This window comes from Lactuca sativa, chromosome 6 (genome assembly GCF_002870075.4).
Source record: "Lactuca sativa cultivar Salinas chromosome 6, Lsat_Salinas_v11, whole genome shotgun sequence".
NCBI lineage: Eukaryota > Viridiplantae > Streptophyta > Magnoliopsida > Asterales > Asteraceae > Lactuca > Lactuca sativa.
In genome coordinates, this window is record NC_056628.2 from 60,452,322 (window position 1) to 60,466,111 (window position 13,790).

General features: G+C 39.4%; 1 protein-coding gene across 1 annotated transcript; it reads left to right on the forward strand.

The window, feature by feature from the left end:
- The first annotated feature begins 1,964 nt into the window (after positions 1-1,964).
- Positions 1,965-2,853, forward strand: LOC111897688 (histone H2B.4). Its single transcript, XM_023893635.3, has one exon. The coding sequence runs from the start codon at positions 2,001-2,003 to the stop codon at positions 2,730-2,732; it is 732 nt and encodes a 243-aa protein (XP_023749403.1). The 5' UTR covers positions 1,965-2,000; the 3' UTR covers positions 2,733-2,853.
- The last annotated feature ends 10,937 nt before the right edge of the window (positions 2,854-13,790 follow it).

The following is a 13,790-nucleotide window of genomic DNA, read 5'->3' on the forward strand; positions in this document are numbered from 1 at the left end:
TCTCTCTCGATTTTATAAAGTCAAAATCAATTTTACCATGAATTTGATACAAAATCTTCATTAGTTACCTCTTTCATTTGATTCTTGTAGATTAGAACAAATAGGGAAAACCATACAAAGAAAAAACCCAGAATAAACTCCAGCCCCCACCTCCATCGTGGTCCTCCTGCTCTGCCACTCCATTTCTTGTTGAAACCCACCTCCAATGCCACTATCTTTTTAGCGATGACACCAATTTTCACTACCATCTCCATCATTCTTATCCTCGTTCTTCAACTTATGTCCTCACTGATGTTTGTTAGCAAGAAGCATGCCCCAATATGATTGTATTGACCATATTGTGTTTGTAATTAACAGGGGAAGCAAAGAAAGAAAGGTGATAGATCTGATCGACTTTAAGTAGTAAGGTCTCAACAAAATCGTGTCAAATTAGCTCAAATCTAGGGTTCTAGAGCACCCAGTTATCGATGGAGGCAGAAATGGGTGGTGGTGTTGGCTGGAATACGAAGAGAGGAAAAAGATGATGATGTTCGTAAGGAAGAAGACGGGTGCATCCCCAACCACTTACAGAGATGAAATCCTCTGTAGACCTTCTTCTTTTTCTTTCCTATTTCTTCTCCACTACTTCCGATGAACATTTGACACCCCAAACATTGATCTGGGATTCGCATTCTTCATTTTCACAGATTTCATGTTCCACCAGCGATAGCTGGCTCTAAGAATTTCCGATTACTGTTCTTCTGCCCTACCCTTCACAACGAAGATGACTATGCAAGGGAGATAAAACCCACGATTTCCTCGCATTACATACAGATAATCCAACATAATCTTTCATAATCTTTGTGGATCAAATCAAATTCGAAGGGATTACTATTTGGGGATGAAGCGTAGGGTTTTGGGTGGGTAATAAATCAAACAATCTTCAAGGTTGTTAATCTTGCAGAAATGAGCCTCCAACCAACAATTTATCATTGATGTTTCTTGTATCAGATGTTATGAGTTCATGTGGTTGATTGGATAACCATAAAGAAGAATCAGAAGATGAGTTTAGAGGATGAACACATACAGACACACTTATTTTGAGTATGAACCCAGTATGAGATTTCCGATGAGAGATGGTGATCTACGGGTAACAACAATGATTCAGAATGTGCTACAAACTAAATATACTTGTATTTTGTAGGTTCTTTTGGTCTCTATACACATTGATTTCTTATAAGTGTTTTGATACAGACGAAATTAGAGAGAGAGAGAGAGAGAGAGAGAGAGGTGGGTCTCTTTAATATTAAATAATTAGTTTTTCTTTTTAAAATAAGACAAATCTTCATAAATGGTCCCTGTGGCAGCGAAATGACGTAAATACCCTCCACTTAACGGCCAAAAGCTAACGGAGTTAGCCGGAAGGACCAAATGTTAAAAGTTTTGAAACCACAGGGACCATCTGTGAGGTTTTTTGAACTTAGGGACTAAACTTGATATTTTCGGAAACCATAGGGACCATTTTTGAAGTTTTGTCTTTGTTTTTTATACATATTAAAGTTTTTTGCAGTGTTTTGTGTGTGATCTTTAGGTTTTGTTGAATTTGACATTTTTGGTCAATTTTTGTTTTTTTTATATCTGAAAGATTTTTTTAGGGAAATGGCTTAATTTATATGAATGACCCCTAGATTTTGTTGAATTTGACACTTTTGGTCCGATTTGTTTTTGGTTTTGAACGAAGCCCGAATCACCTACTAGTTGATTTAAAACCTCACAGCTCGATATATCAATAAGGTTTTACACCGTGGAATATATGTTATATTTAAAACAAAACTTCAAGCCAATGCACTAAATCCATAATCTCCCTTAACTTTTGACAGTTTTACCACACGTAGCAACCCTAGTCAGAAACCTCCTGCCACGTGCGCTCCACGTGCCGTCTCTACAGCCCCTCCATCCATGCAAGCTACACTTATATCCCAATCAATTCCCTCCATCAACATCATCGATACACAACGTAAATGGCACCGAAGAAGAAATCGGCAAGTACATTGGTGAAAACCACCAAGAAAACCATACAAGAAACAGTTCAAGTTTCTGTGGTTGATCAAACCACCAAAAAACCAGTCACGAGAGGCCTTTCATCTAAAGAAAAAGTCGAAATCATCACTGTAAAAACCCCAATAGAGAAAGAAACCCTAGAAGATGACGATACTCAGTTAGAAGAACTAGAAGATGGAGATGAAGATATTGTAAATGATGCAGTAACAAGAGAAATCAAAGTTCAAGATGCCACTCCGACCCCAGAAAAAAAGGAACAACCCAAGAAAACCACCACCCGTAAGGGCGGTGGGAGGAAGAAGGCGGAGAAGAATATTGATGGTAAGAAGAAGAGGAAAAGGAGGAAGGTGGGGGAGAGTGGTGGTGAAGGGTATAAGAGGTACCTGTTTAGGGTGTTGAAGCAGGTGCATCCTGATTTAGCGATATCGTCGAAGGCTATGACGATTATCAGCAATTTAATGGCGGATATGTTTGAAAGGCTGGCGGAGGATGCGGCTCGGTTGTCGGATTATAGCAAGAAGTCGACAATGACGGCGAGGGAGATTCAAGGGGCGGTGAAATTGGTGGTGCCGGGAGAGCTTGGGAAGCATGCAGTTGCAGAGGGGACTAAGGCTGTCACCAGCTACATGTCTTACGGCGGCGGTGGTCGTGGTCGTGGCGGTGGTCGGGAGTCCGAGTCTCAAACTTTTTAGGATTTGTGTCGTGGGTTAATTTGACTTTTTAGTTTTTAGTTGTAGCTAGTAGGACCTGTGTTTACATTTGTGTAAATTTCTTGCTAACCTTTATGCTTTACTAAAACTTTGGGTCGTATAATTATTCCAGCAAAACAACAAAATTCATAAAGATTACAGTAACAGAAACATCCAAAATGCATTGAAATTCGAACAAAACATGATGAAAACAGCATAAATATTCCAGCAAAACAACAACAAAATTCCAAAAAAACAACAGCAGATTTTAGGGAAAATGACTTGGACTACCTCAATAAAACTCTCAATAAAACTCAGCAAACTAACATTTTGTCTAAAAAAGCCCTACTAATTTACACTTCGTTCACTTCTCATTTAGGGTCAACCAGCTAATAAAAGTCAATAAATGACATGGTTTATGACTTGTAATTAAATATTGGAAAATGACTTATAAAAGCAACAAAGTTTCAAATCCGTTCAGAAAACCTCAATCATGTTTTGTTTGTTAAAACAAAACCTCATATTCGTAAAAATCAACAAAATAACAAAAGAGGAAGCATTACCGTTTTGGCGATTCGAGTAGTAAGGTTGCTTCGACACAAGTATTTGGACTTTGCATTTGACGTATAAATTAGGTCGACTGTTCATCTTCTAAAAAATTATCAATCATTCCAATTTGGATGCTAATGACCTATGTCTCAAATCCAAAGAAGGACCAACCTAGATACGCAACCAGGGTAACCCTGGGAAGATGGTCATGCGCGGGGGCTGACCCGAAGTTGGGATCCGAGCTTTAACGACCAATAGCAAATGACAAGATAGGAGGTATTGTACGCTAGTCATTTCGACAGTCAATCATATCCTATCACTGTACTATTACCTACCGAATGTTACTTAGAAAATTCCTATTTAACAAGGATATGAGTTTCTACCGGGTATGCACAAAAGACACTCAACTCTTTAGATACATATTTTCAATTACCTAAATCGTTTAACAAATATGTCATGTACTTACTTCGCCATCAGGTCTCAGGACACTCGTCCGAGGTCGCTCTAAACTTTTCTTTGTTGCAGCCAACTTATCGAGACCAAACTAATCTCTACGACCCTCTAAACCTAACTTGAAGAAGGCCAGGTGCAACATTTGCCACCATCCATGGGACCTTTTACGAAAAGCTATGTCGGAGTCAATAGTCACCATCACCGAGAACAACCCTATCAGACAAATTGTGACATCCCCAATTTCACGGCCAGAAAAGACCGATTTGTTTATGCTTTGTTTTATAAATCAGAGTATTCGTTTAAAGAAAACGGTTGCGGAATTTGTTCCCAAAACAAGATATGATAAAAACTTATCAAAACATTTCTCAAAGAGAATGTATTTTTATTAAATAATAAAACCTCGAGATGTCATGTTCCGATACAGACACATAAGCATAAACAGAACATACATTCATTTACTCTAGTGATTTACATCTCCTTTAATCTCTCAGTGCAAAGCAGCTTCGTATCGATACCTGTGATACAATTAAACTGAGTGGGTCAGGCTTGGGAGCCTGGTGAGCATATAGGGTTTTCAACCCACAATAATATAATTATTATATTCAATCATCAAACAATCAACCCAATTACCCATCCCCATTATCTTATTTTAATCTTCCCTAAAGATATTATCCTAAGGGTCATCTCCTCTATCATATTTACCGCTCATCTCCTTACATCTTATATCCTTATATGCTTGTTCCTAAGAACTTTTCCTAAGGATCATCGCCTACATTGCATAGACAATACTAATTCGGGGATCACTCCCTCAATATATGTCTAGTAAGGGTTAGGGTATCATCGCATGATTACGCAGCCACAACATCGCCTGGACTCATAAATCATAATAAGGGTTAGACTATCATTGCATGAATACGTAGCCATAACATCGTCTGGAGTCGTAATTCATAGTAAGGGTTAGAGTATCATCGCATGAATACGTAGCCACAACATCGTCTGGAGTCGTAATTCATAGTAAGGGTTAGAGTATCATCGCATGAATACGTAGCCACAACATCGCCTGGACTCGTAATTCATCACCTACAGGTTATGAGCCTGCTGGTGTTTCCACGGGGTCATCTAGAATAGTCCGTGGTCACCATCTATACTCTGGTAGATGACTACATCGCCAAATTGCCACATCGCCGGTCAAGGTTATGGTATCTCCTCTCATCTCACATCACCTATTTATCATCACCTTTATATCATCACCTAATTATCATCACCTATTTCTCATCACCTAATTATCATCTCCTATTTCTCATCACCTAATTATCATCACACATCATCTAATTCATCTACCCATGTTCTACCCAACATATTTGTAGATATAATATACATATACATATTAACTCATTTAATACCTATATAAAACATCCATTCCATACACATCTCAAATAAACAACAATATATAAACACATAGCATGTATTTCATAGCCAATACTTATTATATATATATATGTTAGAAGAAAGTGATCACATACTCACACATATAAACAACAATATATGTTCACATAGCACGTATTTTATAAAATACTTCATATCTATGTGTAAGATGAAAGTGACTATACACTCACACCAAACATATACTTAATACATTCAAACAATACTTGTATTATAATCGTGTTTATGAAAGGGACTATACACTCACTTGATCAGAAGATGATCGGACAGCACTACGACTTGTAGAAGTAGTATTCTTCGGTGAAACCGGGATCACTTCACACACCGGGTTTCTCGCAGGCAGAGCTTCGGCTCGGAAACTCTTTTCTTCTCGGGATCTTCGGGCTTCGGGACTTGCTTCGGGTCTTGGGGTTGATACCGGGGCTTCGGGGGGTTAAAATAGGGCTTAGAGGGTGTATCGAGAGTGGGAGAGAAGGGATGGAGCAACCATAGTCGGCTGGCCCTTCAAATCTATTTATAGGGCAATTTTGGCCCTTGCCACGTCGTGGGATCCTTTTGCCACGTCGTGGGCTTGATCGTCACTGCATGCGTCATCCCAAGTTGCATCTGGGGGACTCCCGGAGCCGTCAGGAGACTTGCCACGTCGTGGTCTCTGACAGTTTTGGGGTTTCGCGCCCCGAACTTCAGAAATTCATAACTTTCGCATACGAACTCCGTTTTCGACGTTCTTTATATCGCCGCGAAGGTGAGATTATGCTCTACAACTCTCGTTTAGACTCCATTGGCTAATTTTGACTTTATTTTTAATATATTATAAGTATATTACTTATATATTATCTTTAGTAGGCCGGGACAGGAAAACTCCGTTCGAAATTCATAACTCCTTCATCTGAACTCCGATTCCGTCCGTCTTTCCGTCGTTGCACTACTATCGATGAGATCTTCAATTCTCATTTATATCACTAAGGATAGATATCTATCTACCTTAAATTCACTATCTACGTCGCGCTGGGTCGCGCTGGGTCGTGCCGGTTCTGTCGTGAAACTTCGACAGGTCATAACTTCTTCGTTATAACTCGGATTTTGGCGTTCTTTATATGCACGGAAACCTTGTGACATATACTACAACTTGGTTAAGATTAATCCTTCTAGATAATCTTCCATAATAAAGTCATTTTTGATGCTTAATGTCTCTAAATTGACTAGCCCTGATCTACGGGCGTTACAATTATCTCCCCCTTAGGATGATTACGTCCCGGAATCATCAACGAAACAGGATTCGTATAATGAATCCATACGTTATCTCTCCATCCTAAGTAATAACCTTGATGCTCAATCCTGCATCTGCTCTTCGTACTATCTTGGACTTTCAATCATAACCTTCGAGTTACAAAATAAGTCCTTATTGCGAACTCCTTCTTCTTCTTAGGATAAATACATTCCTTTATCCATTGTAACAGACTGATGGGTCGTGTTCTAAAGAGCCCTCATCGTATGATGCAACGCTTAGACTCAAGTCTCTTAGAGTCAAACTTCTTTCATATTCTAACGTGATATAATCACATTTTTACATGTAGCCTTTCTAGCTACAAGCTTCCTTAACAACAAGCGTGATGCTATCGATCGCATTGATTTCAATCTTTTGACTTAGGTCAGATGTTACATCTAACTTGGTTCCATGAACCACGTAACAAACTCCTCGTAGTCGGACTCAATTTTTGATATGACCACTAGGGTCGGAATAACAACCATCTTACTAGTCACTACCGAAACAAGGGTAATGACACACTTGAACAAAACGGAATCAATTACTAGCTTCTTGGTAATCTTGTGACTTTCCCTGATCCAAGTGTGAGTCCTATGCTTCCGGTAGTATATGCATCTAGTACCTTTCACACCTGCTCATACTCGTCCCAAGTATTGTCCCGTAGTCGACCAAGTCACCATACAAGAAAATCACAAAACAATTTAACACATACGAATGTGTCCAAGTAATCATAAACAATTTCCCTAGACTCTACTAGGACTTCTTCACTGCTCAATCTTCAATCATCAACTCTACTTCAACTCGATTGGTGATGAAAATATCAGACGATGAGACAACTTCAAGTACTTCACCAATCGTTCCATCATCATGCCAATCGAAGGTGTACTTTAGACGTACCGTACTCCTCTAAACGTATTGTTATTTCATAAGACATACTCTAAAGGCAGGATACCACTCTTATGATATCTTCCGATAGGTGTCATTCACTATCATAAGCCTTCTTTATATCCTTCATTTACTCAATTCTCTACAAGTCTTCACCATGACCTTTTGTACATCCAAGCAGACATTTGGTGTACCAAGCGAGATTTTTTTTTAAGATAAGAAAGTTTTTAATTACGATAAACGTATAAATCTCCTTATCACCTCGAAACGTTTACATGCTAGTTCTAATTTCGTAGTCGTACACTTAGAATCCTAAACACATAAGGTTTGCAGATCCGGTCGGCAACAGACCATAGATCTGAACAATTTAATAGCATCAATTTAGCTATCACACAAAACAATTAGCACATAAAAGCATTTTAGGAATCATTCCTAAAATAAACTAGTGCTTGTGTCAATTTAGGTGTACTACCTAACATATTTTAGACACACTCCTCACAATCATTACTTAGCATTCTAAGTTTAAGTCTAGAAATTTCCTACAAATTCCTAGTTTGCTTAAACTAATGCTCTGATACCAACTGTGACATCCCCAATTTCACGGCAAGAAAAGACCGATTTGTTTATGCTTTGTTTTATAAATCAGAGTATTCATTTAAAGAAAACGGTTGCTGGATTTGTTCCCAAAACAAGATATGATAAAAACTTATCAAAACATTTCTCAAAGAGAATGTATTTTTATTAAATAATAAAACCTCGAGATGTCATGTTCCGATACAGACACATAAGCATAAACAGAACATACATTCATTTACTCTAGTGATTTACATCTCCTTTAATCTCTCAGTGCAAAGCAGCTTCGTATCGATACCTGTGATACAATTAAACTGAGTGGGTCAGGCTTGGGAGCCTGGTGAGCATATAGGGTTTTCAACCCACAATAATATAATTATTATATTCAATCATCAAACAATCAACCCAATTATCCATCCCCATTATCTTATTTTAATCTTCCCTAAAGATATTATCCTAAGGGTCATCTCCTCTATCATATTTACCGCTCATCTCCTTACATCTTATATCCTTATATGCTTGTTCCTAAGAACTTTTCCTAAGGATCATCGCCTACATTGCATAGACAATACTAATTCGGGGATCACTCCCTCAATATATGTCTAGTAAGGGTTAGGGTATCATCGCATGATTACGCAGCCACAACATCGCCTGGACTCGTAAATCATAATAAGGGTTAGACTATCATCGCATGAATACGTAGCCACAACATCGTCTGGAGTCGTCATTCATAGTAAGGGTTAGTCTATCATCACATGAATACGTAGCCACAACATTGTCTGGAGTCGTAATTCATAGTAAGGGTTAGAGTATCATCGCATGAATACGTAGCCACAACATCGCCTGGACTCGTAATTCATCACCTACAGGTTATGAGCCTGCTGGTGTTTCCACGGGGTCATCTAGAATAGTCCGTGGTCGCCATCTATACTCTGGTAGATGACTACATCGCCAAATTGCCACATCGCCAGTCAAGGTTATGGTATCTCCTCTCATCTCACATCACCTATTTATCATCACCTTTATATCATCACCTATTTCTCATCACCTAATTATCATCACCTATTTCTCATCACCTAATTATCATTTCCTATTTCTCATCACCTAATTATCATCACACATCATCTAATTCATCTACCCATGTTCTACCCAACATATTTGTAGATATAATATACATATACATATTAACTCATTTAATACCTATATAAAACATCCATTCCATACACATCTCAAATAAACAACAATATATAAACACATAGCATGTATTTCATAGCCAATACTTATTATATATATGTTAGAAGAAAGTGATCACATACTCACACGTATAAACAACAATATATGTTCACATAGCACGTATTTTATAAAATATTTCATATCTATGTGTAAGATGAAAGTGACTATACACTCACACCAAACATATACTTAATACATTCAAACAATACTTGTATTATAATCGTGTTTATGAAAGGGACTATACACTCACTTGATCAGAAGATGATCGGACAGCACTACGGCTTGTAGAAGTAGTATTCTTCGGTGAAACCGGGATCACTTCACACACCGGGTTTCTCGCAGGCAGAGCTTCGGCTCGGAAACTCTTTTCTTCTTGGGATCTTCGGGCTTCGGGACTTGCTTCGGGTCTTGGAGTTGATACCGGGGCTTCGGGGGGTTAAAATAGGGCTTAGAGGGTGTATCGGGAGTGGGAGAGAAGGGATGGAGCAACCATAGTCGGCTGGCCCTTCAAATCTATTTATAGGGCAATTTTGGCCCTTGCCACGTCGTGGGATCCTTTTGCCACGTCGTGGGCTTGATCGTCACTGCATGCGTCATCCCAAGTTGCATATGGGGGACTCCCGGAGCCTTCAGGAGACTTGCCACGTCGTGGCACTGCTTGCCACGTCGTGGTCTCTGACAGTTTTGGGGTTTCGCGCCCCGAACTTCATAAATTCCTAACTTTCGCATACGAACTCCGTTTTCGACGTTCTTTATATCGCCGCGAAGGTGAGATTATGCTCTACAACTCTCGTTTAGACTCCATTGGCTAATTTTGACTTTATTTTTAATATATTATAAGTATATTACTTATATATTATCTTTAGTAGGCCGGGACAGGAAAACTTTGTTCGAAATTCATAACTCCTTCATCTGAACTCCGATTCCGTCCGTCTTTCCGTCGTTGCACTACTATCGATGAGATCTTCAATTCTCATTTATATCACTGAGGATAGATATCTATCTACCTTAAATTCACTATCTACGTCGCACTGGGTCGCGCTGGGTCGTGCCGGTTCTGTCGTGAAACTTCGACAGGTCATAACTTCTTCGTTATAACTCGGATTTTGGCGTTCTTTATATGCACGGAAACCTTGTGACATATACTACAACTTGGTTAAGATTAATCCTTCTAGATAATCTTCCATAAAAAAGTCATTTTTGATGCTTAATGTCTCTAAATTGACTAGCCCTGATCTACGGGCGTTACACAAATGCAAACTCTTAAAGATGGCAACGCTTGACCAATCACTAAAAACATTGAAACCAATGTCGATAATCCAGAGAAAGGCACAAATTTGAAGATTGTCAAAGGTATCACCAGATGAAAGCAGCTAGGAAGGTGATGGAAGAAGAAGAAAAAGAGTGTATATTTGTTCACACCACCAACTCAAATACTTCTAGGGAAGAAGAAGGGATGAGTGAAAAACGCAAAAAAGGAAGAAAGTGGGTGGAACAGGATCAATGACGACCAAGATGAAAATCACGAAACGTAAGAAGAAACAAAGGCAGACCGACTCTTTAGACGAATAATTCCCGAACTACCATGAAGAGTTTGAATCCCTGAACTACAAATCACCCTTTTCTAACGAGATTAACAAACCCCACATTCCAAGGAGACTAAAAAAGGAGACTAAAAAGACCAATAGTAGGACGGTATGACGGGACCACTGATCCAGATGACCACATATCAAGCTTTACATAGGCCATTAGAACCATCTCAATGAACTGGAACCTATGGTGCATCTTCTTTGCAGGGACTCTAGAAGGATCGGTAAGATATTGACTAGAAATTTTCCCACCCAAAAGCATACCCAATTACGAAGATTTGTGCAAAAAATTCACAACTAGCTTCATACAAAAGCGACAATTTCAACAGGAGTCCCAATGCATATTTGCATGTAGGCAACGAGAGGGAGAATCTAATACTACATACCTTGAAAGGTTCACCAAAGCCTGTACGCAAGTTCCAATTCGGTGTTGGAATAATTCAAAAATTAGTTTTGAAATGGTCTTATGTCTTGTTTTTTTTTTGTTTTGAATAATTCAAAGCCATGTTGGCAGTAGAGTCCTGGTCTTATGCAAGTAGGGGTAGTTGGAGTCTTTTTAGCATAATTCTCAGTTTAAATAGTTATGCAGTAGTCACGTTGAATGTATTCCTTTCCCTTTCATTTCAGTGAATAAAAGCTTCCAGCTTTGAAGCATTGTGCTCTGTTTTTACTTTGTTACTATTCCATTGTTAAAATTGAGGTTGCAGGCTTATGTCAAGCCAACAGTTGGTATCAGAGCATACCTGGTACATGCCCAAGTATCAACCTAGAAAAGAAGAAATGGCAGGCAGTGGAAGCAATGGGAATGGTGACAAAGACGGCCAAATCACCCTACACTACCCGATGTTAACAAGAAGCAATTACAGTGCGTGGGCAATCAAGATGAGGGTTTTTATGTTGGCCCAGGGTGTTTGGGATGCAGTAGAACCCAGAATAGCCAACACTCTTGTTGAAGCAAAGAAGGACAATATGGCCTTGGCTGCCATTTATCAGGGGATACCTGAGGATTTGCTGATGACATTGGCAGAGAAAAAGACTGCCAAAGAAGCCTGGGAAGCTCTAAAAGTTATGTTTGTAGGGGCAAACAGAGTGAAGGTTGCAAGGATTCAAACACTCAAAGCTGAAATTGAAGCCATGAGTATGAAGGAAACGGAGAGTGTTGATGATTTCACCGGAAAAGTCATCAACACAGTCAGCACACTACGAACCTTGGGAGATAAGGTAGAAGAATCTCAAGTTGTGAAGAAATTATTGAGGACAGTTTCGTCCAAATTTCTTCAGATTTCCTCGACACTCGAGCAATTTGGAGACTTGAAATCAATGTCCGTTGAAGAGGTGATCAGGAGACTTAAGGCGTATGAAGAACGGATGAAGAGCTTATGTGAAAGCGATGATCGGAAACTCTTGTTGACTCACAAGGAGTGATCCGATAGAAACAAAAAGAAATCAGAAGGTGAGTCAAAACAAAGAGCAAGTCGAGGTGGTTTCAGTGGTTCACATGGCGGTCGTGGCAGAGGAAGAGGAAGAAACGGAGGAGGCCGTGGTGGTCGCGGTGGCAGAAGCGGAACACATGACCAAAAGGAGAACAATTCCGGTGCGTCGAGTAGTCATGACAAGAGTAACATTCAGTGCTATAATTGCCAAGAGTATGGGCGTTATGCTTCTGAATGTAAGAATCCTCGAAAGGAACGAAGCCATGAGAGTAATCTAGTCCATGAGCATCATGAAGATGAACCTGCCCTGCTGGTGGCAACATACGAAGATGAGAGTTTCGTATTCTTGAATGAAGAAAACCTTAGCCCACAATTAAGAACCCATGGAAATACAAAGAAGTCATCCTGCACATGGTACCTGGACACAGGTACCAGTAATCATATGACTGGAGACAAGACTAAATTTAGAAGGTTGAATGAATCAATTCATGGTTTTGTAAAGTTCGGGAATGAATCGAAAGTGAGAATTGAACGAAAGGGGTCTATAGTCTTTAAATTCAAAAATGGTGGGCATCGAAAATTGAATGATGTATACTACATACCTGATTTATGTAGTAACATCATCAGTTTGGGTCAATTAGCAGACGTAGGAGATGAGATCAAGATTAAAGACCCATTCGTGTGGGTACATGACCTAAATGGCAAGCTACTCATGAAGGTTATAAGATCAATGAATAGACTCTACAAGATAGAGCTAGAAGAAGCCACTGCAATATACTTTGTTGTTGAAGTTGGTGACCAAACGTGGCTATGGCACAAACAATTGGGACACACAAACTTCACTTCAATGAAGCAAATGAAGGATAAGAGACTGATTGAAGGAATGCCACAGATCAAAATCCCCTCACAACCTTGTGAGGGCTGCTTGGTGGGAAAGCAGACAAGGAACTCATTTCCGTTTCAGACAAACTTCAGGGCACAGAAAAAGCTCGAGTTAATCCATGGTGACTTATGTGGGCCGGTCTGCCCTCCAACACCTTCTGGGAATAGATATTTCATGATGATTGTCGATGACTTCACCAGAGTAATGTGGGTGTACCTGATCAAGACTAAAGATGAAGCTCTACAGTTGTTCAAGAATTTTAGAAGTCTAGTAGAAACTAAGACAGGGGAAAAAGTGAAAGTATTCAGGACCGATTGAGGAGGGGAATTTCTCTCAAACGAATTTAAGAAGTATTGTGAAGAAACTGGGTTGCAAAGACATTATACGTCTCCATACTCTCCACAGCAAAATGGATTAGTAGAGAGACGTAATCAGACTGTATTGGAGATGGTAAGATGCAACTTGAAGACCATGTCAATGTCTGATGTTCTATGGGGTGAAGTTGTAGCACACTCTGTTTATATTTTAAACAGAGTTCAAACAAAGGCCCTGAAAGACTCGACCCCATATGAAATGTGGACAGAAAACCACATATTGATCATCTCAAGGTATTCGGATGTGTGGCCCATATGAAAATCGTGAAGGGACACCTGAAGAAATTGGAAGTTAGAATCATTCGACTGGTTCATCTTGGAATTGAAAAAGGATCAAAAGCATATAGGCTCCTGGACCCAAATTCAGGGAAAGTTTACA